At 41.1% G+C, this 26871-nt stretch overlaps 1 protein-coding gene across 5 annotated transcripts in view; it reads left to right on the top strand.

Moving 5' to 3' along the window:
* Window positions 1–26871, top strand: part of acss2 (acyl-CoA synthetase short chain family member 2) — a 156711-nt gene that overhangs the window by 3949 nt on the left and 125891 nt on the right. For 3 of the 5 annotated variants that reach the window (XR_014595514.1, XR_014595515.1, XM_083975887.1), the window contains exons 3-17: window positions 10362–10453; window positions 10575–10678; window positions 10766–10838; window positions 13053–13128; window positions 14337–14445; window positions 15089–15136; window positions 19514–19651; window positions 20314–20484; window positions 21674–21807; window positions 22522–22654; window positions 22863–22919; window positions 23175–23255; window positions 23351–23459; window positions 25045–25113; window positions 25399–25575. Coding sequence is in view for 3 of the 5 variants with exons in the window: in XM_083975887.1 (XP_083832013.1) it covers window positions 10362–10453; window positions 10575–10678; window positions 10766–10838; window positions 13053–13128; window positions 14337–14445; window positions 15089–15136; window positions 19514–19651; window positions 20314–20484; window positions 21674–21807; window positions 22522–22654; window positions 22863–22919; window positions 23175–23255; window positions 23351–23459; window positions 25045–25113; window positions 25399–25575 (1571 nt within the window). In the remaining 2 variants the exon portion in view is untranslated. The remainder of the gene's footprint in view (window positions 1–10361; window positions 10454–10574; window positions 10679–10765; window positions 10839–13052; window positions 13129–14336; window positions 14446–15088; window positions 15137–19513; window positions 19652–20313; window positions 20485–21673; window positions 21808–22521; window positions 22655–22862; window positions 22920–23174; window positions 23256–23350; window positions 23460–25044; window positions 25114–25398; window positions 25576–26871) is intronic. The other 2 variants (XM_083975888.1, XM_083975889.1) reach the window with 2 other exon arrangements.

Genomic DNA, 26871 nt, shown 5'->3' with positions numbered 1-26871 from the left:
TGGAGGCTCTTTGTGGAGTTTGTGTGTAAACACTTGTACAGGGTTTCTGTTGACATTCATTGCAGCTCAGACTTCAGGCTTAAACAGGCTGAATTCACCTCTGTGTTTTTCTTTCAAACATTTTCAATCACGAGCCTTTATTATTTTTGTACATTTTCAAACCTTGCATCTTTTAATTTTACAGCTGTGCTCACTTTTCTGCTTCCTTGACTTTCACTGATACCCAACGATCAGATTTTGTTTTACCACACAGACCACTTCAAGTTGCACTAAAAGTTTCTTACTAACATTTCCCCCCATGTGCTACTCACAAAGCTGTTGAGACCAAGTGAACTTTTATTGTCTCCCAGGGGGAATTTGACCTGGACTAAAAAGTGTCGGACGCAGCCGCAGAGACATGACAAATATATGAACGCACATTGACATAAACAAACATAACTGTAGGTTATGACGGAGCATGGCCCAAACAAACTCAATGTGAAGCTGACAGTCTGAAAGTGTTCAATAAGAATGAATAGTTAAGAATTTATAAAGTTGACTGAATAAATAAGGTAAATTCTTACATTATAAATAAATAAATAGCGTGTTTCACAGAATGAAATGCATGTTATAGGATGGCAACTGTAGAAAACAATTGAGAAATTCAAATGCAAACTGCCTATAGCAGAGGAGTCACTGTATTTGAAGTTTTGTTGATTTTAAAAGCGTTGCAGCTCTAATCTTAATATTGTGTCTTCATTGTGTCTGAGAGTGTGTTGGGCTTGTGCCTGCATTCCCCAAGAGAAAGTCTTTGTGTTTACAGGATGTATTTAAAGCCTCCTGTGTGTATGGCTAGCCTCTGTCGGGGGAGGGGTGGGGGTTACCTCTGAACACAATAACCGGATTGAATGCCAACAGATTGTATGAATGGAGCTGCTGTCATCCTCTCTCCTTTGTCTTTCTCTCTTTCTCATACCATTCCTCTCGTTCTGTTCTTTTGTCTCCATCTCCCACTCTCTTCTTCTCCTCGTCACCCTCTTCTCACTTTCCACAGGAATATCCAATCTTATTTTAACACAGGCCACAGAGTCACGTTTGAATAAAGACGAGAAATAAGGAAAACAGGTGTATCGAGGACAAATCAGAACTGTATGTGTGGCTCCGTCTATTTTCTGCAAATGCACACGGAGCCACAGAGCCCGAGCATGTATCTGACGAGCCCTTCAAAATAAAACTCCACAGTCGGTGTTCGTCATTCAAATGGTTTACTGAAAAACTTTTCATTCTGTTACAAAAAACAAAAACTGTGCAGTAAGATGATAAAACAATAATCGTGTACAAGCGCGGTTAAAAAAAAAAGCACATCACGTTTTAGGTCTTAACCAATGAGAAAACTGCCGTCATTGTTAGTAATAAGTAAGCGCTCTACAATGAACTATGAAACTGCTGATTATCCAGAAAATACTAATCAAATATCACAAAATCTAAATTATTTACCACTTTGTTTATATGTACGAGTACAACTCTAACAAGAACAATTATGGGCATCAATAATATCCCAGAGAGAAGAGTTAGTTCTAATGAAACAGGTTAGTGACTTTATTTTGGTGTAAAGTCAAATGAATGACTAACTAACTTAACTTAATAGAGGTGAACTGTGAAGAATATCACCATAACAACAAGTAGCATTAATGACTGAGAGGCAAACAGTCTCACACATTATCTGTGAAGACAAAAAGAAAAGCCTCTGTACAGACAGTCACAGGTGTGGGGCTTTATTTATTTATTTTTGAACATATGTTATATTATATTTATTGGTTTTTGTATTCATACAACAACATCCAACAATTTAAACATATGGCAGTAATGAAAATATTAAAGGGATAGTTCACCCTAGAATGATATTTCGCTCATTATCTACTCACCCTCATGTTGACTAAGGGCTGGAAGAATTATCAGAGTCCACCGTCCCTTCTCTGAGTTACAGGGGGTCTTGGCGTCGCAGTGCATTTCAATGCAACGGTTGCAAAGGGACACCAGAGCTCTTCGTAAAAAAACACACACAAAAAAACATCCAAATACCTCCATGATGCTCGTATGTAATGTCCGTCTTGTGCTGAAGCCCCAAATTGCGTAATTGTCCCGAAAAAAATTAAATAAGTCTATATTTTAAGCTTGTTTGTAGCGGAAGCTTCTCGAAGCTCCTCTTCCTGGTCCGTCCAAATCTCGCGTGATTTGCGCCGGCGTCAGTGCGGTTACTGCGAATCACGCGAGATTTGGACGGACCAGGAAGAGGAGCTTCGAGAAGCTTCCGCTACAAACAAGCTTAAAATATAGACTTATTTAATTTTTTTCGGGACAATTATGCAATTTGGGGCTTCAGCACAAGACGGACATTACATACGAGGAAATTCTTCCAGCCCTTAGTCAACATGAGGGTGAGTAGATAATGAGCGAAATATCATTCTAGGGTGAACTATCCCTTTAATACTGAAAAGGTAGACATTTTTTTTAAATTAAATAATAATAAAATAAAAATAAACAATTAAGAAGATAAATGAAACCAACAAATTACAGAGCAATAAATAATAAAATAAATAAATATATAAATAAAAATAATTATCTAAGATTGTGTCTAAGTTTTTGAGAAATCTGATATCCACCATTATAGAGGCTCGAAATGCAGACGCATGTTTTTTTTTTCTTCTGTTGCTGTAGTCGGTCACACACCAGGAACTCACTGCCTGTCAGGCAGAGGCTCTTCACACACGTACACCTGCTCATTCTTTCATTGCACACTCCCTCTCTTTTTATTTCCTCTTCTCGTGGCTCAGACTTTCCTTAGTAAGAACACAGCACTTATTTCTGTTTATCCTGAGAGCACGACTCCTCCCGCCCTGAGTGCTCTCTCGGAAGCCGCTCTGTCTCTTTAGCTCTCCTCTCTCCCCTCTTTGTGTGACTTGCCTCCGGTCACTGACGTGTCCTCGTATGTCCCAAGTGGTGAAGCCGTAGGGAGGATCGCAGTCGGACAACACAGGGCTGTTATAGCAGGGTTATTCAGGGAGAGGACGAGGAGGAGAGTGGGACTGTGTGATGGAATGTGAGAGTGAGAGTGGGTCCGTCGCTGTGATTATGGTAACGGGTGACATGACTTGTCTCTGTATCTTAGTGCCCAGTCCACAGAGAAACAGCCTGGATTCAGAAACTCAGCATCAGAACCTCTGTGACTTTGTGATGTCACAACGAAGGAGGCACAGCTCTCAGCCGTGCCCACTTGGACCCTACAACCTTGCAGATTTTGGTTTCTTTGAAAAATGCTCTATTTTTAGAAGATCAAAAAAAAAAAAAAAACACCAATCAGAGGATGGGATCAGAGCCTCTCTCTTTTGATTGGCTCATTTGAGATAGTTAAAACCCATGGATCTTCAAATGAATCAACACTTTGGGACCTTTAAACTATTTATCACAGTATACAGAGTTTGTGTTGGGTTCCTTAGGTTTTTTTTCCAAGTAAAATTCTTAAATATTTTGTGTGAGCTGCAGCTCCACTTCTGTGCACTGCACTTTTCTGATCCTTGATTTACTGTTCTAAACAAACGGCTCTAACAAGGGTCACTCAGCATGTTTGTCTGCCCGCCCCAGAGTGATAACGGCACAGACCCACACTTAATAACCGCTGGCACACAGAGTCACACACACACACCTATAAATACACAACAGTGAAACCCATTTCCCCAACACCGTGGGTTTAAATGTCAGGGACCAGTGAGGAGAAGCCTCACTGTCAGACAAACGCTTTCTTTAATGACGAGGTGGAGTGTGAGGAAATGACAAACATGAAAGAAGACAAGCATGTCAAAAGACTGAACAAAATGAAAAGAATAAATAAAAAAAACAACTCCTATGAGAAAGTACTTGTTTCCCCTCCAGCTCAGATAGGGACATTCTTGTGCTGCTAACAGTCATCTAACCATACAAACTATTCTCAAAGGGGTCTAAACAAAAATAAGGCAGATTTCAGGTCAACACTTACAAAACCAAATCCTTCAAGGCTGAATAGTGGGTCCAGGTGGGTGGGGTCAGAGCAGTAACTGCTTTGTGACATCACAAAGTTGCAGAAAGCCAAACGGCCTGTTTTAAGGCTCAGTTTCTGAATGCAGGCTGTGCATTTCTCTGTGGCCTGAGGCTCTGATGCTTTCACAGTATTAATATAGAATAAGCTTTATAATCAAAGAACACAGTTTATCATATCATATCATATCATATCATATCTCATATCAGAATGTGGCCACTTTGGAGACTAAATTTACTAACTATGATCCCGTACCATCAGGACACATGAAGTGACAGGTCTAAAAGCAGAGTCCAGCTGAGTCCAGCTGGGCAGAGTCCAGCAGGAGAGTGAGGTAACAAGAACTAAAAACACAGCTCTGCAATTTTAGGCCACGTGTATACATACAGTGATTTAATTTCCAACAATTTCCAACCATCTTTACCCACCATGTCGAGCTGTAATGATCATTACACATGACATAATGGATTAATAGCAGAGACGCAGCTTCCATTTTCGTTGATCCTCATCACTTGTGACACCAGGAGAAGCCATTTAATGCTAATTGAATAAAAAGAGTTTATCTTCTGTACAGTCTCGTCCACTCAGGTAGGGACTGTAATTCTGACTGTAATTGGACTGTGCTGAACCAGCCTGGTGAGTCACAGTGATGCACAACCATGTGTTCCCAAGCCACATCTCTGCAGATTTGGTACCATGTGGATCAGGATGTAGATCAGTATATTTATAGAGACATACAGTACTGTAGTGGCCCAGCAGCTCAGTCAACAGCCACCAGACCAGTGTTTTTCAACCTTGGGGTTGCTAACCGTATTTAACGAGCAGCAGCTCCGGTGTTGACAGCGGACTGGAAACACATCTGAATCATTTCATACCAACTCACCTGCAGACGAACCCGACCAACCCGCAGCATCACGCCTGCACCGGAAACGTTACAGTACCGGCTGACCGTTAGTTAGCATTAGCACAATGTCATTTCCTCCACAGAGCTATCAGGATCTGGCCCCCACTGAGCTCCGCCTCACATGACATCAACGTACTAATGCTGTTGCAGAAAACGTAACCAGATGTAAATAATTATATATTTTGGGCCCGTCAAAATTTATAAAACAATTATTTAAATAGAAATTCGATTTTTATTCGAATATCTGTTTTTTTAAGAGACAATATTCGAACCTCATTTCTGCCATTCGTTGACAGCCCTAGACCTGACTGCGAACACACAAACGCACACACACAGCAGCTCAGACAGCACACTAGAAACCATTATGAAGGTCAGAGCTTTATCATTGTGTAAGTTATTCTGTGAACGCTACTCCCATCAGCCAGCGCTGCCAAATGGGTCACAGAGACCTTTCAGCTATGCAGGCTTCCTCACTACACACATGCACCCACTCTGGAAAACACACTCTTGCAGATACAGTGTGCACTATTGAGAAAGTTTACTGGAAATTACACACACACACACACACACACACACACACACACACACACACACACACACACACACACACACACACACACACACACACACACACACACACACACACACACACACACACACACACACACACACACACACACCAGTGTTGGCTGTAAATTTAACCACTTCATGTCCAGCGTAAGCAGAGAAAATCTTCCCACTATTGCTGAAACGCACATTGTGCAATCTTAATTTCTATGTTTTTTTTGTTTTGTTTTGTGCTGGAAGCCAAGAAGGCCTGTCTGTGTGCGTGTCCGTGTGTGTAATGTGTTCCTGTAATTCCATTTCATCATTGCGCTTATCAACTACAGGGCGCACTGATTGAGTAATAGGGACTTTAAGCAACGGCGGATTTTGCCACGGCTACGGCAGCCGGAAATAGATCTTTGGTCCGCTGATCGAGACTGAAGCCGTTGTGCCGGCGTTGCCTGCCGTCGCCGGCTGATCTACCACGGCAAATCAAGTGTCCTCACGTTGTCGCTACAACGCGTGTCTCAGGCGAGTGAATTAAATGGTTTTCGTTGTATTTCTGAAATGAAACGTGTTCTACGGTTGATAGTGACACACTAACCCAGGAGTTTTCAAAGTGTGAGAGAGTGAGCCTCCCTTAATGAAAAATAAACAGCTGTGCGCCCCCCCCCCCCCCCCCCCCCAAAAAAAAAGAGAGAATTAAACATAGCCTATTTATTATCAGTTACTATGACCATGATTCGTTAAACATAAATTGATCTTCCCTGTAGGATTTGTTTGATTTACAATTTCTCAGCATATAGGCCTATTAATTATCATGACAACATAAAGCACTGACGAATAAGCCTAAATACAGGACTCTGTAACACTGCTCTGTAACACAACTCATCACACATTCATGCTCTCCCTGTGTGATCATCTAGGAAGCAGACAGTCTGAGGTTGAAGTTTAGGTGTGACAGGTCACTGTACGTCTTGTTGTACATGTCAGCTGTTCAGCTGTAGTAGAGGAGAACTCAGCTGTTTTCAGCTCCGCCGCACGTAGCGTTTTTTTTTTATTTTTTTAGGAGCTCCGGTATATTGCGGCTTTATGCAGGAGGACACGCGATAAACTAGGCTACAGCTGATCCAATGTATTTATCTGAGCTTGGTCACCGTGAGAGGCGCTTTGAGCTGCGTTCATATGAAGTTACACCTGGCGCTGTGCAGCACCTGACATAGGACAGGGCATTTTGACAGGTCTGCGCTCACATCAGCTGTGTTTATTTACCCTCACCCTGTCACGTGAGCGATCAGCTGTTTGATCTGACAGCTACCGCAGCCGCAGCATCTTGCTTAATGACTACTACGGATTTGACGGCTACGGCACCAGCGTCAGGAGAGATTTATTTCCGGCTGCCGTAGCCGTGGCAAAATCCGCCGTTGCTTAAAGTCCCCAATGAAAGAGAGAAGGAGGAGGTTTCTGCATCTGACAGTAGTTTTACTCCATGTTTCACTGCTCATTGTAATTGAGGTGAATGTTGTATGAGTCACAGAGCCTGTTCACCCTGTTCAAGATCAAGATTTAAGATTAACTTTATTGTCTCACAAAGTGAGAAATTTGTTCTGGGCCTTTCGCCCATGCTGCAGCCACAACATAGAACCGCAGTTCAAGGCCTGACCGGCTTCACTCACACCCGTCAGGTTTTTTGAGCTCACTCTGTGTCATAGACATGTGATATCAAGTATCGCCTTCCTCAAGTAAAGCCCCATTCTTTCTTGTTTTTTTCCGTCATACCTGCTACTCTGCTACAGTATTAGGCTTATTACCTATTGTACACATTACATCTCACTGATATATTTGGCAAATTACACATGCTTTTATCACAAATGTTAGATTACTACAGCTTGAAAGGCTTTATGAGAAACTATAGTTATTTCTGAATATTACAGAGAGAACAAAAGGTCAGAGGTCAGGTCACCTCAACCATGCAGTGCTTTGTAATCCTTTAACCCAGTGTATGTGACCCAGAGCCTTTCTATAATCAGTGATCTTTTTTTGTTTTTGCCCGGTCTTTAATGTTGCATGTTGAAATGCATTAGTTGAGAACCGATTATTAGCATGGCTGATATTTTTACAATAATTGGCATCAGCCATTTTTTCCCCACACATAATTGATAAAATAAATGTATTTTAAAATGCGCTCCTTTGGCTCTGATGCAGCATCTCTCTGCCTGAAGTCACCACACTCGGTATGTTTACACGACACTTGAAAAAAACGAATTATTGCCCTAATCCGACTATAACTGGACAACTGAAGTGCATGTAAACCTGTTAGTCCAACTAATATCAGAGTTCTCCAACTCCGATTAAGACACCCAGATAATGCGATATATGCCTTAATCAGACTGAAACTGGACAATGCATGTGTATGCTCCACTACAGCAGAGCAAAGAAGCCGCCCAAACCCGGCCAAGTAAAGAAAAAAAAAGGTGTCAGTGCAGATTCAGTGCATTTCACTCGAGAGGATGCGTTTTATAAACAAAAAAAATAGAGAGAGAGACAGAGACGGAGAGAAAAAGGAAGCCCGTGGACCGTCATTTGTATCCTATTCTAAGCCAAGATCTGTGTTATTCTACAAAAAGTGAAGGGTTTTTCATCACAGATTTTCACAGTACAAACAACAAACAGTATACTGTATTCACTATTCAGTCTTCTCCCAGGTGTGGTGTTCTAAATTTTGATTTTCCTTGAAATTTTCCTGCAAATGGATATTGGTTCTAAATATTGGTTTTTGGTTTCCTAGATTAATAATAATAATCTGTATCGGTATCAGCCCTGAAAAACACAAATGGGTCGATCCCTACCCTGCTGTTATATTATGCTCTTAATCCAGTGTTGGTTAGACTTTCATAAAAAGACCTGAGCTACTTAAACAGTGCTGACACTCCCAGTCAGCTGCAGCCTGACTTCATGTACTGTTGGTCTGCAGTGCAGAATTGGGAACTCAGCTTCAACCCTCCTGTCGCTCACTGTTTGTCAGTTGTGTTTTCACTGTGAGCTGTGATGCTGAGAGACGAGCGAGACGACGCTCGCTGAGGACCGCGGCTGGGTTTAATGATGTGGAGAGGCAGAGCTGTCTCAGCCCATTCACTCCCCTGTCTGCTCTCAGGACAGTCTTATTAATGTAAGGGCTTAGGTCTCACTCCTACAAATGAAACGTACGTGTGTGATGTGATACGATGCTTTTGCAAGCGCACACTTCCTGACACGGCTGGTACAATGGCCTGTTGTGAAAAAAGGGAAATTAAGACGAGTGGAGTTTCACAACCGAGCTTCAGTTTTACTAATCAAAAGGTGGCTGCAATAAGAGAGTGGAGTTTTTTTTTTCTTTTTTAATATGACCGTATGACACAAGTGACCCAGCTGAACATGCCTGGGCTGGTTGCCCTGGGATACAGTGTTGGGCTGCTGGCCTGGCCCCTTTTTAACTCCTTTAATGCCTTTTGATTCTGGAACACCTTGTCTGTACAGTAAATGAATAGTAGTCATTAGACTATACACTTAAGATAAAGATAATGTACTCACTCAGTACTAAATTAAATAGCTCTAATCTGTGATAGACACATTTGTATGGTCCAGTCAAGCAGGCAAACACATGGACAGGTGGCTTTGCATGTTTAAATGACATGTACAGGTATCGCGAGGGGTGCACTCACTTGTGTTGCCAGCCATTTAGACAACAATGGGTCAATGTGTTGAATAATTTTCGGTGGATAGCAAATCTATACTGCTATACAGGCTGAACACTGACTACTCTAAAGTATATCCAAGTTTCGTTTCTATAGTATTGTGCCTTGAGAAGATACACTGCTTGTCCAAAAAAAGTCACCACTTGGATTTAACTAAGCTAATGGGTCAGAGCCTCCCATTGGATAATGACTGCATGGATGATTATGTTTCAGCTGGCAACAATTTATTGAACACTAACTGATGCGGTCTCATTTCTTAAACATCCATGTCAGAAGACACATCCTGTGGTAGAGGAGTAGATATTAATCTGTTTCAGAAGGGTCAAATCATTGGCATCAAGCAAATAAAACATCTAGGGAGATTACTGAGACTAAAATTGCTTTAAGAACTGTCTATGCATTATTAAAAACTGGAAGGAGAGTGGGGAACCATCATCTTCAAGGAAGAAATGTGGTCCAATGTGACCACAGAGTCCAGACCTTCCACCCGTTGAGAACCTTTGAAAAATTAATGCAACTCTGGACGGAAATACATGTTGTGACATTGCAGAAGCTTATTGATGATGCCACAGCAAATGCATGTGGTAATCAAAGTTAAAGGCGGTCCAACGAAAGAGTGTGACTTTTTTTTTTTGGACGGGCAGTGTATAATAAAACGGTTACTGAAACAAACCAAACGATGGAATAGTCTCCCACAAACAATCAGATCTTCACTCTCCATAGACATCTTTAAAAGTCAGCTAAAAACATATCTCTTGTCTTTGGCTTTTAATTCAGTCTCATGAGAACTTCCCATCCCATCATTCCCACTCACTTGTTTTTAATGTCTCTTTGCGTCTGTCCTGTCTTTGGTTGAATTTATCTTGTATGTAAAGCACTTTGGTCAACACCTGTTGTTTTTAAATGTGCTCTAGAAATAAAATTGACTTGACTTGAAATGTAAGGGGTGTACTCACTTACTACTGTAGATACTGTACATCTAGATCAGGGGCAGGCACACAAACTGATCTAGTAGATTATTATCTGCTCTGTTGATTTGATTGTCGGATGTTAAGAAACCAGGAGTGGCTCTGAGTGTGTGATGTGGTTTGTTCATTCCTATTTGTGTATGTGTTGTTTACCTCAGGGAAGGCAATGAGCCTGGTGATGAGCTGACGGTGACCTACAGAGAGCTGCTGAAGAAGGTCTGCCAGTTTGCCAACGTCCTGAAGACTCAGGGTAGGTTGAGACAACCTGATGCCGACACCGGTGCCATTGAATGGAAGCACCGCGATTTATTTATATTTATTTATTTATTTATTGTCCGTCTGTCCTCTCCCCTGTCTGAACCCGTCCGTAGGCGTGAAGAAGGGCGACCGTGTGTCCATCTACATGCCCATGGTGGTTGAGCTGGTGGTGGCCATGTTGGCCTGCGTCCGCATCGGAGCCGTCCACTCCATAGTGGTGAGTGAGGAACGTGTAGCACATCGAAGGGAGCGCGTGTGTTGGAGACACGACCACGTTTAACACTGTCGCTGCTGCTGTTTCCAGTTCGCAGGCTTCTCTGCCGAGTCTCTGTGTGAGAGGATCATGGACTCCCAGTGTTCGCTGCTCATCACAGCAGGTCAGTTACAGGTTCAGACAAGAAATCTACTCACAGCTTTAAAATGATTTACAAATTAATGATAATACGTATTTACTGTACGTTGGTGTCATAAGTGCACCAAAATTTTGTGTTTATGATCCAGGCACAATTTCTCTAATAGCATTTGGAAAATAGTTTTTTTTAGCAATCATATTAACCAAGAGAACTCTGCAAACTAAATATGTTTTATGTATTTGCATAGCTCCTTACATAAAAGAAAGGTGGCAAGTGATTGACAACATGGAAATGAACTAAAAAACATGTTAAAAGCTTTGATGTGAAATAAAAAAAAACAGGTAAAAGAGATGGAATAATATTAGGTTAAAAGAAATGATAATTTAATGATACATGATAATAGTCATCATAAATGAACAGTGCTGATGCCTAATATAAAATATTTACAGTAAGATGTGGAAAAAAATGAATACATGTACAGAGTGCAGTGGTTACACTACAATAACCCATGAAAGCAGTGAGGTGGGGTGGGGGCAGTGAGTCGGCAGAAGCATGGCAGGAAAAAAAAAAAAAAGAAGCAGCGCTGGCTGTGAGGAGACACAGCTCCTCTGAAACGTGCGAGTGAGGGAGCTGCAGGCAGAGATGAGGTGCTGAGTTGTGACTAGTAATCAAAGTCCTATTATCTGGATTAGAGTCTGGGGATATAAACCTGTTAATCCACTGGGTTAATGGCCTGTGGTTGGAGCCCACCCACATACACACACACACACACACACACACACTTTTTCTCATTCATAGAAGTCCTGTAAGCGGATCATAGAGCTTTTAGCTCAGGGCGTTTTTATCCCAACAGGCAGTGTACTTGTAGATTTTTATTACCTTGTTAAAAAAACAATTAGAGCATGGACAGGGAAACAGAAAGTATCTGCTGGGTCTCATTCACTTTTACTGCTGCAGGTAGGGAAACTGTCTCTCAGGTGTTGACGCACTGCTTTGAAGTGAGAGTAGAGTGACTTGAAACGAGCTGAAGAGGTCTGAGGTCTGAGCTTCCTTTATGAAATTTAATGAAAATGTACATCTGATACAGGATATAAATCCTCTACTTCAGACTCAAAATAATGACAACATACAAAAAGCAAACACAAATACTGTTAAAAACTTTAATAATACATACATAATATCACTTAAATACATACCGTGTTTTTTTTAAATTGTGATATGGATCCCCCTGGGTCTGAAATAAAGAATGAATTGAATAACAAAATAATCCAAAAATAATCTCCCACATAAACTCAAAACAAAAGAACAAACAATAAAACATCCAAGTCTGCAAAATCATAACCTTGCTTTATAATTATCTAAAAAGTCCTTATTTGAGCAGAAATGATCTGGTCTATTTTTAAAAGAGTTCACTGACGGGGCCTGCACTATCCTCTGGAAGCTCATTCCATACTCCTACAGCCTAAGTGTAAAAAATGTTCTTCTTTTGTCAGAATGACACATTTTTGGTCGGAGTTTTAAGGAGTTCCCGCTTAGTTCATACCTATTATCCCAGAAGCTGACAACAGGCTCCACTGTGGAATCGTATATATTAGTGCCTTAATCTTTCTGCGTATGACATCACATTCAGACCGGGGATTCATTTGGTAACTCTTCTCTGAACCACTTCAATTTTTTCAATATATTTTGCTTCATAAGGACACCAGACACTGACAGCTTGCAAATTCAAGATGAGATCTCACCAAAGCTTAATATAATGGTAAAACAATTTCCTTACTTAGATTTGTAAAAGTTTGTTTTATTATTTATTTTATCTGTGACATTTCACACAAATGAGAAAATGAACTCAAGTGATGAACCCGTAGCTGCCTGAACCACAGCTGCTCTGATTCACTGGCGCTGCTGTCATATGCAGCCGTTGTTTGACAAACATCTGTAATGAGCCGCTGCCCAGCACCTGCTCAGCACCAACCAGTGTAGACACAGTCAGAGAGCAGCTGGTGGAGACCAAATATAGAGCTAAAAGAGACAGAGAGATCATCTAGCTGGAAGGGTCTCTAAGGACACGTGTTGTTAAAGGACAGAGTCATTTTAATCCTGTGTGAGTCCCACCTGCTTCTAGCCTGAATGAGCGAGTCGGTGTGTTTCTGTTGTCTACACCTGCAGTATGAATTCAGCTTGTTGACTTTCCCTCTCCGTCTCCCTGTTCATCTCTGTTTTCATCTCCCACTTGTTCAGATGGTTTCTATCGAGGGGATAAGCTGATCAACCTGAAGCTCTTAGCTGACGAGGCACTGCAGAAATGCAGAGACAAGTAAACCGTGTACACACATACACACAAACTACACATACGGTTCTGGTACACAAGCAAGAGCAGCCGAAATGCAGGATCTCACACACAGACATGTGTGCTTTACCTTAATGAGGACCAACGTCGACACATCACATTACAAAACATCCAGCCCAAACACACCACAGCCATGTCCCCCCAACCTTTAACTGTGATATCAACCTGGGAAGAAGACAAATGAAACGGGCAGGGAGATGTATGAACACCAAACATGTGACTAACAACCTGTTAATACATTTATCATTAAAAAAATAGTTAGTTTAGCTGTAGTTTTAACCATGAGCCAGATGTTAGAATCCATTAAAAAGTTCAGGAAAGCACAGGTTCATCCTGATGCATAGAAACTCACACCTTAAAGGGATAGTTTAACATTTTGGCAAATTGGCCCATTGCCATAATCCCTATATACTCCTTAGGAGTAGGTTTGTTACCTTTTAATTGTCGGTGCAAGCTATTTTAAGAACGGCGGAGCAGAGCCGCGAACGGCTCAGAGCTACGCTACGGAGGATAATGGGCTAATGGGATTTCTTGGTTTCCCTCATCAAACTCATCAAATACACAATCCAACAACTGCACATTCACCACCCTATGAGATAATAACGGAACGTTACGAGACAGAGTTGTTTTCAAGGCAAATGCAGAGACTGCTTGCTGAAAAACCCCGATGGGAATGCCCATCAGCGGTTTTGCATGAATTTACCTTGAAAACAACTCTTGTCTCATAATGTTCCGTTATTATCTCATAGCGTGGTGAAGGTGCAGGTCACAACTTGTCCACCAGAGCGTTTTGGAGTTGTTGGATTGTGTATTTGATGAGTTTGATGAGGGAAACCAAGAAATCACATGAGCCTCCATAGCGTAGCTCTGAGCAGCTCACCGCTCTGCTCCGCCGTTCTAAAAATAGCTTGCACCGACAATTAAAGGTAACAAACCTACTGCTAAAACCATAGGGATTATGGCAATGGGCCAATTTGCCAAAATGTTGAACTATCCCTTTAAACATTACTTGGTAAAAATGCAAATGATGTAATAAAGAAACCAAGGTGATTTTCTCATGAACTAAAATGTTATTGTCACTTGTCCAGTGGTTCCTGAGTTGAGCATTTCAGATTGTGATGGCCACCGTGTGTGTGTGTGTGTGTGTGTGTGTGTGTGTGTGTGTGTGCGTGCAGGGGCTTCCCAGTGGAGAAGTGCATAATGCTGAAGCACTTGACCAAAGAGGCAGGAGAGACTGTTGGCTCTCAGTCTCCTCCTGCCAAGCGGCCCTGTCCTGATCTGCAGGTAAAAGGCTAACCACACACCCGGATTTTAAAGCCAGACCCCAGGTCAGATCTGGGGGAGGGGGAGGGTGACGTGGCTGCAGGCCGCGGTTAAAACATTGTTTTAATCAGTCATCCATCACAGTCCCATGGTCATAGCCACTCATTTTATAAGTTAAGATGTTTTCAGTTGACATTCTCCTTCAGACAACATCATACTGCTTCTTCCGGCGTATTTATCAAGGGAAACATGAAGGGGTCAGTTAAATGACACCCACTTAAGTGTTTCGGAGGAGTTTTGAGATCCACAGTCACACAGTTTGTTTTGGCCTTTTGATGGGATGTTTAGACTAGGACTTAAATATCCCTTTGATAATTATATGTGCTGGTTCTGAGGTAGCTGAGTTCAGGTTGAGATTCCTCCTGACTCTTCCTCAGCTGTTGATCTATGTGTGTGAAACTGGCCTCCCACAATCTACCTTCTTTTTTAACATAAACCTGAAAAGCTCCTAAAACTCCACTCAGCTTGATTTGACATTGTGAACCTTTTTTTTTAATCTTCCTTTTTTTTTTTACTTTGTGTTCTTCAGTTGAAATTAACCCCTCTCCCTCCTTAACCTCTCCTCCCTCCTCCTCCTCCTCCTCCTCTCTTCCCTCTGGTCCAGCAGGAGAAACAGACAGGGAGAGTAAAGAAAACCCGCCCTGTTCCACAGGTATTTTCATTCCCTCCTCCCTCCACTAAACCCCCCCATAACATCACTGTTTTGCCTTTTTTTTCTTTTTTGTTAAAGGGGGGATTTCACCCACGAGCAGAATTTACATTTTACTGCTGTGAACACTGTAAAAATGACTATGAACCCAAACTGAGGTTGATGAATTTTACAGTGTATTGCAAATTTATTGTTTTTACCAAGCAACAGTGGTCATTTTATTCCTGTGATGACTGACGCTTCAGACGACGTCCGTGAACATGAAGACTGATTTTCCCTAATTTAGAAACAGAAGATCTTGCTGTGTGGTAGTGGTGAACTTGTTTTCTATGAGAGTCACAGCTGACGTTAGAAAAATGAAACAGACCCAGTTACTTCAAAAGATGATTTTCTATCATTGTCAATGATTTAGATATTACATTTTAGATTCTCTACAGATCTTCGCTCAAATTTCAAAGACATCACTGGGTGAAGGAAAGTGTTTGTCGTGCTCTCAGAGGTTTTCTGGAGTGTCTGAATTCATGGGAATAAAATGTAAATTCTGTGTGAGCGTGGAGTTGCATTAACGCTGTTTTCTCTTCTCATATCCGTTGTGAAAACTCTCTCTGCTTTGTTGCTCACTCTCTTGCACCTTCGGCTGCACGTTCTGGGCCGAGTAGAATTTGCACTCAGCCCAAAACTGACCTGCTGCCTCTGAAGTTTGTGAAGTTGGCTTTTTCTGGCTAACCTTACAGCTGTAACACTTCTCTCCTTCACTGACACATCCACAAAGAAGAAAGAAAGAATCAGGGTTCTGTTCATGTGGTTGAAAAAAATTCTCTCTGAAAGTCCCAGCTCAGACTTTTGTTATTTTCTCTGCTAATTAGCTTCATTCTCAAAGGTTTAGGCAAATTCTGGTGTAAGTGATGAAATAATTTGCCCCTTACACACTGTGGACTGTTTTTATTATACTGTTTCATTTTAATTCTGCACCAGGCTGTGTGGGTCTATTTGTTAGTCTAGTGTTGATATAGTGTACGTCCATATTAGTGTGTAGATGACATCCACCCAGATGTGTTGACCTGCTCCCAAAAAGTGATGAAAATATCATATTCATACTATATGAATGAATATATATATATATATATATATGTATGTATATATATGTATATATATATATATATATATATATATATACAGCGGGGAAAATAAGTATTGGACACGTCAACATTTTTCTCAGAAAATATATTTCTAATAGAGCTATTGACATGAAATTTTCACCAGATGTCGGCATCAACCCAAGTAATGCACACATACAAAGAAATCCGAACATTAATGTCCACAAATTAAGTTATGTGTAATAAAGTGAAATGACACAGGGAATAAGTATTGAACACATGAAGAAAAGGAGGGGCAAAAAGGTATGGAAAGCCAAGAAAGCAGCTGGAGTTTGTCAGTATTTAGAATGTAATCATGTCTCCTATCAGTGCAAAGTAATATCTGCTGGTTTAGTCCTGATTGATGCCTTTTAAAAAGGTTTCTCACCACCAAGGTGTCAGACAATAAGTATTGCATGGTGGGCAATGGCAAAGAGCTGTCTAAGAGCTGTCTAAAGACCTACACAACCTTACTATTGCAAAACAGGAGTCAAAACAATAATCAGAAGGGTTCCCTAACAGTCCAGGACACTGGTGGAGAGCTTCAGACAGACCTGGGATCAGCAGGTACAGTTGTTTCAGAGAAAACAATAAGTAATGCACTCAACCGCCATGGCCTCTATGTCTTGCATGGTGTGTGTGCATGGAGGCCATGGCGGTTGAGTGCATTACTTATTGTTTTCTATGAAACAACTGTACCTGCTGATCCCAGGTCTTTCTGAAGCTCTCCACCAGTGTCCTGGACTGTTAGGGAACCCTTCTGATTGTTGTTTTGACTCTTCTGTCTGAAATCTTTGGTTGCGTAGGTCTTTAGACAGCTCTTAGACAGCTCTTTGCTATTGCCCATCATGCAATACTTATTGTCTGACACCTTGGTGGTGAGAAACCTTTTTAAAAGGCATCAATCAGGACTAAACCAGCAGATATTACTTTGCACTGATAGGAGACAGGATTACAAACTCCAGCTGCTTTCTTGGCTTTCCATACCTTTTTGCCCCTCCTTTTCTTCATGTGTTCAATACTTATTCCCTGTGTCATTTCACTTTATTACACATAACTTAATTTGTGGACATTAATGTTCGGATTTCTTTGTATGTGGGCATTACTTGGGTTGATGCCAACATCTGGTGAAAATTTCATGTCAATAGCTCTATTAGAAATATGTTTTCTGAGAAAAATGGTGACATGTTCAATACTTATTTTCCCCGCTGTGTGTGTGTGTGTATATATATATATATATATATATATATATATATATATATATATATATATATATATATATATATATATATATATATATATATATATATGATATTTTCATCGAAAGTGATGAAAATATCATACATCTATGTTTTCATCACTAATTATATATATGCGTATGTATGTGTATACTGTATACTGTATATGTGTGTGTGTATATATATATATATATATATATATATTTACAGTATGTGTATGAATTGATAATTTGAGAGCATGTGCACTCATATGAGCAAAGATCCATGGTTTAGATTAAACTTTATTTGTCCATTACAGGAAATACTAGATATGTTAGTGGTTTTAAGATGCAAAAACCATCTCAGTGTAGTTTTCCAAACCTCCCCTCAGCTTCTCTCAGGAGCTCCAGTGACAACAGGTTGGTGTCAGCCAATCAAAAGAGAGAAGACTCTGTACTGTTTTCTTTTGATTTGGCTGAGTGTTTTTTGAGTGATCCAATAAAAATAAAAACATATTTCAGGGGAAACCAAATCCTGCAAGGCTGGGTCCCGGTGGGCGGGGCTTGGGATGTGGCTGAGGGCGGAGTCTGCTACGTTGTGACATCACAAACGGACCCTGATTCTTTCTTGGTGAACTTCTTTGCACATGATGAAGAGTTTCACCACCATTTTTTTCTTTTCCGAGTGTCACTTCATATGTTTTGAAATCTTACCAGGTTGAAACTACCTCTTCTTGGTGCAGAAGTCTTCAGTCTTTCTGCTCTACTTAACAGTTTCAGATGGTGTCGTTGTTTTCTCCTCCTCTTGTGCACTTCAATTTGAGCTCATAAAGATTTGAATCAGCTCAGACTGAAGAAAAAAACCACAGAAGCTTATATCTGCTCAGTTGGTTAGAAAAATGGACATGCAGGATTGGAAACACTGTACTCTGTGGGTACAGCTGATCACATCTGTATGAGTTCCTCTTTAACCACCAGTGCAGAATTAAAGCAGATGTCTGTGTGAAAGATGCTGAGAGGACATCAGCCCTGGGTCACTTCACTCTTTGAAAGAAGCTCACCTACTGCTTTTCTCTGACAAGCTAATTGATTGTTCTTGGCGCATGAGGACAAACGTAGGCAAACTGGACCACTCTCAGTAATTGGAAAGACTGTGCGACTTATTTAATGGCTCTTGTTTGTCTTCCTCTAAAATCTATCTGCATATGGCAGCTTTAGAAAGTATTCAAACCTGTTTGCTTTATGCCTGTTAAAAATGGTTACAATTGGTCATATAGCTACTCTAAATGACCCATAATATCAAAGGCAAAGACATAACATTTTGTATGTTTTTGTATCCTTCAGTTCATTTTGTAGTTGAGTAGTTTGCAGATGCCCCTTTGGGGTCTGGATTTGAGCCGTCCCCCCCCTCAGCCTCTGTCTGATTGGCAGAAAAGTGTCTATAGTTGGCTGCTTGTAATGACTCATCTTTTGTTAAAGGGATCACGTTCTGGACTCATGTCAAGGAGAATTAAAGAGAGCAGGAAGCTGCTGACCACAGCAAAGAAAGATTCCTGATTTTTAGTTAAAGTTTGACAGATTCTTAGTCATGGGTTACTGTCTGTATACGATACTATCCGGAATCTTACGATTCATTTTACAAAGATAAATACTGTATTGCCTTTTTTGCCAACTCTACAGATTTGTTTGACTTCATGTTTTTGTGTTGTTGTCAAACTTCAGATGAGATTGAAGTGACCCAGCTCTGATTGAATCACAACAGTTACAACAGAACTCAGGGTTGTAACTTCTCCTCCAGCTCTTTGTTGCTTTCTCTGGTCAATTAATTCACAAGGCATGTTGTTTGTTCAACTAACTTTCTCTCACCCACTTTTTTGTTTTTTAGATTGTTAGTCAGTCATTATTGAGAAAGCTGCACACCTGATTGTTGGAGATTTTTATAGATGAATCTGATCTGTTGTCTGTGTACATCTGTGTGTTTATTCTTGTCCTCTGTGTGTTTGTGTGTTTTTTTTTTTCCCCCATAAGGTCCCATGGAACTCCGAGGTGGACTTGTGCTGGCACAGTCTGGTACGAGAGGCTTCGGACGAGTGTGACCCAGAGTGGTGCGAGTCTGAGGATCCAATCTTCATCCTCTACACAAGCGGCTCCACCGGCAAACCCAAGGTGGAGTGAACACACACACACACACACACACACACACACACACACACACACACACACACACACACACACACACACACACACACACACACACACACACAGAAAGTAGCTTTTTCAAGGATATGCTTTGCTTTCAGTGACTTTTGTTACACATCATTGCTTTTTCTCAATTGTTCATCTTGACAGTTCGGTTGCCAATCCACTGATCCATCTGAAGTTTGTAGTAAAATTTAAAAAATGTGAACTCGTGGCTGAACCACTGATCAAAGATATTCTGGACATCACAATGGGGCTGCACAATTTAATGCAGTGTAATCAAAATCCCAAATTATAGTCAATATCCAAATCTCAGGAGCTTCAATCTGTTTTTGATAAAGATTATTGTCAACAATGTGTTAAAACATTATTGTGTACTGTTGGCATCATAACCGTTGTGTTGCTATGGAGACACTTTCATATTCTCCTTATGTCAAATTACATGTTTTTTTTTTGACACAACCCAACATCAGTTTATCAGTCTGGAGAGGTAATCTTCTCATCAGGAGGGTTTTTTCTTTTTCTTTTTTTTCCATTGCAACATCTTATTTTGAAAATAACCTTGTCTTTTGCTTTTTAAATCCCATTTTTAATCATCAGACCTGTTTTCATGAACACCCTCTCTGCAGGGAGTCCTACACACGGTCAGCGGCTACATGCTCTACACTGCCACCACCTTCAAACTGGTGTTTGACTACCAGCCCGACGACATCTACTGGTGCACAGCGGACATCGGCTGGATCACAGGACACTCCTACATCACGTACGGCCCTCTGGCCAATGGGGCCACCAGCGTTCTGGTGAGTGCCATCGGCCAACTTCCTGCTTACAAACTCAAACCAAACTTGGCTGGTGGTCGTTACGCTCTAAACGTGACCGACCCATGAGCTTCTCAGCAACATGAAGCCCGATGGAAGAGTTTGAATATGATGTTAGGAATGAACCTGTAAAAGGATTTTATGTTTGAGGTTGTTTGGGACATTAAAGGTCATAGCTACAACTTTTTCATCAAAACAATTAATTTTTCAAAAATAATACATCGACAGAACGTCTAGAGGGGTGCAGAATAGAAGTATTAATTTTCCTGAAAAAAAGGTATAGTATAGAAATAATTGTTTCATACATTTTGACGGATCTTGTTATGTTGGCAACGTCAGCATGAAATGATCTCTGTGCCAATAGCATTAGTACATTGATGTCACATGAGGCGGAAGGCCGGGAGGAATTAACCTTGTAGCTAACACCGTTAAGTTTTAGTGGAACAGCTGAGCTAACGACTGAGAGTCAGATAGGGCAATATAGATTCTGTTGTAAATAGAATAAATCGTAATCTCAGCATACTTTATCGTTCCATAAATTGTTTCACTCTTCAAGTAAGGAAAATAATCGCTACCCAACTGCTACTACCAATAATGGACTATGCTGCTTACACCATATACCAAAACACATCAGAGAATACACTCTCTAACCCTAACCCTTGATGTTGCATTTAACAGTATTTGTAGATTTGTCTTAAGATGTCCTTATAGAACCCATCATTGTATTATGTATCAAACCCTTGACTGGCTTCCTCTTAACAGTAGGCGACAATTTCATTGGCTTCAGTTTATTTATAAATGTGTCCACTTTAATTATCCACTCTACCTAAAACAATATCTAGTCCCCTACCGACCATCTTACTCTGTCAGACACTCGCATCAGCTGTTTTTTTTCCGTCCCAAGAACCTCAAAAGAAATTGGTAGACGTGCTTTCAAACACAAAGCCCCCTCTGACTGGAATCATTTACCACCATCTATTAGATCTGTCACTTCCTTCCATTTGTTCAAGACCTCACTAATGTCAATATTGTCTGATTGTTTTGATGTGTAGGACCCCCTGGAAGACGAGATGATGCATCTCAAGGGGTTATCCCTTAATAAATTTGAAATATAGTGGCACAGCAGTGGAACCTGAAAGGTGACATTAAAGTGTTTGTGTATGTGTGTCAGTTTGAGGGCCTGCCCACCTACCCCGACGTGAGCCGCATGTGGGAGATCGTGGACAAATATCAGGTGACAAAGTTCTACACTGCGCCGACGGCCATCAGAATGCTGATGAAGTACGGCAGTGAGCCAGTGCACAAGTGAGTCCTGGGTCTTTGTGTCCTTGTATCCATCCTGCACACATCCTCGTATATTTACAGTATGTGTTCACTTTTCCATTAGTGTGATGCACTGAGAGTGTGTGTGTTTTGGAGTGAATGTGATAATAATGCAGCTGTTTTGTCTTCAGTGACAGGTTAATAATCCTTATGATTAGCATTTATTTGATCATTTTGTAGATTCCCTCTATTCACTCCTCCTAATAAATAATAATAATAAACCATTTTCCAGTGCAGACTAATGTAAAACACAGTAGAGGATTATTTACATTTTCCATCCTCAAAGATAGATAGACAAATACAGTGGGGGAAAAGTAAGTATAGATAGATAGATAGATAGATAGATAGATAGATAGATAGATAGATAGATAGATAGATAGATAGATAGATAGATAGATAGATAGATAGATAGATAGATAGATAGATAGATAGATAGATAGATAGATAGATAGATAGATAGATAGATAGATAGATAGATAGATAGATAGATAGATAGATACATCAGGACCTCCAAAGTAAAAGAGAAATACTTGGAACCGTTTTTCTACACACTTATGAATCCAAATGTTAAGTGTGACACTCTACAACAAACAGTTTACTCCCAGCTTCAACCAAACAGTCACTATATGGAGTCATGTTTAGTGATACACTTCTAATTTTTTTACCACCTCCCTCTCTTTCTGTCTCTGTGTGCAGGTACAAGCGAGACTCTCTGAAGATTTTGGGGACAGTGGGGGAGCCCATCAACCCTGAGGCCTGGCAGTGGTACTACACTGTGGTGGGAGAGAGGAGGTGTCCCGTAGTTGACACCTTCTGGCAGACAGAGACTGTGAGTGTCATGTGTGTCTTTTAACAGACAGCATTCAGGCTTTCCAACATGTTTTGGTCTGAAATGTATGTATGATGATGAGTAACCTTTATCCTCTAGTGGCTGTTTTTTTTAAACTGAAGTCAACTCGGAGCCAGTGATTACAGACTGAGAGCTGTGCTTCCCCCTGGTGGAGAGACCGTGTACTCACATGCTGTGTCTGTTTCAGGGTGGACATGTGTTAACTCCTCTACCTGCAGCCACGCCCATGAAACCTGGATCTGCTGTGAGTACATGACAAAACACACACATACACACATGACACAGTTCATGAACTTGACACAGTTTCAAATAGTTTGACAGACATTAAAACTGGAGAAGAGACAAACTTAAACAACAAAAAAACAGTGAACAAAGAAAAATGAATACAAACCTGGAGCCAAAAGTCAAGAGTGATGAACACAATAAAAACCTGCAGAAAAACAAAGAGTATGTTTCCGTGTTCAACAGTTTAATAACATAGACGTGTACTCTACTCCAGACGTTTCCCTTCTTTGGAGTGGTGCCGGCAATCCTGAACGAGTCCGGGGAGGAGCTGGAGGGGCCGAGTGAGGGATACCTGGTCAGTGCTAACATGACTGTACCGTGTGTCTGAACTCAGACATGGAGTCGTGTCTCAGCCTTTGACCTGGTCCTTGTGTCTCTGCCTTCAAACAGGTGTTCAAACAGCCCTGGCCCGGTGTGATGAGGACCGTGTACGGAAACCACCCGAGGTTTGAAATCACCTACTTCAAGAAGTTCCCCGGATACTACGTCACAGGAGACGGTGAGTACAGACTGATCAGAGCAGATGTTTATTCATTTTATTTCATATTTAAAGGTTCCATACAGTGTAGTATGAAGGTAGATGTCCATGTGTTCTTTGATTATAAAGCAGCTCTAGGTTCTATATAAACACTGAAAGTATCAACGCCTCAGTCTACAGAGAAATAAACACAGCCTGTGTTCAGAAACTCAGCCTTAAAACCAGCCGTCAGGACTTCTGTAACTTTGTGATGTCATAACAGCAGTCACTGCTCTAAGCCCCGCCCACCTGAACCCACCATCCAACCCTGTAGGATTTGGTTTGTCTAAAATCTGCTGTATTATTACAATAACGTGAGGTGGTGTGGAAGCTGTAACAGTAGAGTTTTTGGTAACACTTTATAATAAGTACACACTATTACGCATTAGTTAAGCTTTAAAGCAGATATCAGCTTCACGGCCGTTTCGGCTAATGCTGCGTTCAAGGCAGGCTTTTGAAACCGTAAGTTACAGCTTCAAGTCACAACTACGACTTGGTAGCGTTCCAGGTAACCCGTAGCTCGTGTTTTTACCATCCTGTTGTCTGTGAAAGTTCCCTATAACGGCCACTCGTAACTTCCGACCCCTGAACTCGTACCAGATCGAACTGGTATGACTTCACAGGAAGGAAAAACACAAAGTACGAGTTTCTTTGAATGCACCATGAGTTAGCAGCCCCCGCCCTTGTCAGGCATCAATTGGTCCTCGTGCTACGTCACCACATTCACGCGCATCCCTTGGCTGCACACACAGCCCTTCATGCCGTTCTCTCTCCTCATTGGATAACACTTGTATCCCACAAGGAAAATTTTCTCCTCGGGTTACAGCAGAGCAGAGTGACGGAGAGACTCGTGTTTAGGCTGAAATACTTCATGTAAGTGATTGCTGACGGAAAATAGGACTATTTAGGACTTATATTAACAAAAACATTCCACTGATATCTGCTTTAAATACTGAATTCATCATTTATAACACATGAATACTCATTAATAAATAATTAATAAATAAACTACATGCTAATGAGTATTCATGCGTTATAAATGAAGAATTCAGTATTTATTAATGCTTAATAGTGTGTACTTATTATAAAGTGTTACCAAGTTTTTAAAGTGAGCATCATGTAATGATAATTTCTTGTCATGTGTAGGGATAGGGAGATCCCTCCAGTCTTCTTAGTTAGTGGTATAGACCGCTAGGACTTAGCTGCTAAAGTCACAGTGGAGCAGCAGGATATAAACTGGATGTCTCCATAATAAAGTTGACTGAAAAGTCGGTTTTGGTTTGAAAAGGACAGAGATTTTGTGTTACATTGTTTGATTTTTTTAATATGTTAAATACTGAATGTAAATCTCAAATGATAATTTTGTGAGCAGAAGAGACCAGGGTACTGTTTGTGGTTCTTTGGTCAGCACTATGGGTGGAGGTGGAGGACTACATAAAGCCACCCACCATCTCTCTCTCTCTCACTCACCTTGCTGCTCCGCCCCCTGCTGGCTGTTTGGCATCACGGCGGCACGCTTTAGCTGGAAGTTATTTTCCATCTTGATGAAGTTTTTACCGTCCTCCAGGTTGCCGCAGAGACAAGGACGGCTACTACTGGATCACAGGGAGGATAGACGACATGCTGAACGTGTCAGGTAGGACATCTGGCCAATCAGTCGCCTCAGAAGTAAAACCACACAGTAGAGATGTCAGGCACCACTGATCTCACTGAGATGAGATGATTTGTACCAGATTAGAGCAATTAGCCTATTTTCATCTTCAGTCTCGGGGCACACAGCACAAACAGAATCCATTGCCATGCCATTGTTGATTTCCTACTCAGAATGTAATGAAGTCGTCAAGGCGTAATGTGATACTTAGAGCGCCAGTTTCTCCTAGGAGACCGCAGCACCTGTTGAGCTCTCCTCTCCCCCCCCCAGGTCACCTGCTGAGCACAGCAGAGGTGGAGTCTGCTCTGGTGGAGCACGAGGCTGTTGCCGAGGCCGCTGTGGTGGGAAGACCGCACCCCGTCAAGGGAGAAAGCCTCTACTGTTTCGTAACCCTCAACGACGGAGTGACGTACAACCACACGCTAGAGGCCGAGCTCAAGAAACAAGGTGGGTGAACACAGCTTTTGGTGATCTGTTCAGAACCAGCTTGAGAACAACACGGCCTCTTCTCGACTCCAACACCATTCATAAATATCATTACAATATGAACAAGGGTGCTTCACACTGGTTATTAGGGATGTGAATCTTTGGGTCACAATTCGATTGGATTCCAACCGATTCTCGATTTTCTTTTTGCGATTTTTAGTTTGCTTTATTAACACCAGACCATGTGAAAAAGTTGAATGATGATGATGTCTACAGACTATTATATCAGAAGCCATATTTCTCCCCAAAAAATGCACATCACATGTTTCAGATTTATTCAGCAGCAATATATTTGAACAATTTTAAAGTAAACTGCCATTTAGCTGATTTTATACTCTTTTTTTTTCAAAAGCCTGGACTGTAGGGATGTGAATCTTTGGGTGTCTCTATTCGATTCATAATCATGGCGTGCTGCAGTGCTGTGTGTATGGCGTTGCGAGGGCGCGTATTGAGATGGAGGAAACGTGAATAAAACTCGATTTTTGAAGATTATGAATTGATCCAGAATCGTAGAGGATAAGAATTGCAATTCTTGCATGAATCAATTTTTTCCCCACCCCTTCTGGTTATACCTTTCATATTTGAACCTACAGATGTTACTGGTTCAAAATTGCGGACTTCACGCGTGGTCCACGCAAGACGGCACAAGACTCAGGAATTTTTTTTCTTTGGCGAGACAAGAGGTTTTAATGAAAAGCCTCAATGTGCCAAAACAACCGCCAGGTGGCATCTGTGAGAACGGAGGACGACAGGCGGATGACTCAGTGATCTGTGCAGTAATCCACAGCTTAAACTCTAGGCTATTAAACTAGAACTAACTACTGTATACCCTGCCTAAATCACATAAACTATTGTAATATGATAAAGCCTGTCTTGCTTTATGACTTGATGATTATGTATCACAAATTATGAAGGATCATCTGCGCAAGGCAAAGATGATAGCATCAACAAAACACGTCGTAACACACGCGGCTGTATGGGACAGGCTTTTATTTAATTCAGCACTCACTTTAAGTTAAACACTTTTTAATTCATAAAAACTGCTCGGCAGCGAGAAACGGACGCGTTTCGGCAATCAGCCGTCCTCAGCGTTTTTTGACTTTGAATTTTTTTGGACTGGCACCCGATTCACCCGTTCATACCTTGAGTTGAGCACGCCAGGTTTGCTGATTTTATTTAATTCAGAACAAACCGCTTAGCAAAAATGGAAAATATAGTCTATAATAATTAATTGATCTGTTGTTTGGCCACTGTTTG

Source organism: Trachurus trachurus (assembly GCF_905171665.1).
Source record: "Trachurus trachurus genome assembly, chromosome: 7".
In the NCBI taxonomy this organism is placed as follows: Eukaryota; Metazoa; Chordata; class Actinopteri; order Carangiformes; family Carangidae; genus Trachurus; species Trachurus trachurus.
The sequence above is the reverse complement of the archived record's forward strand: the minus strand, read 5'-3'. Positions and strand labels throughout refer to the sequence as shown.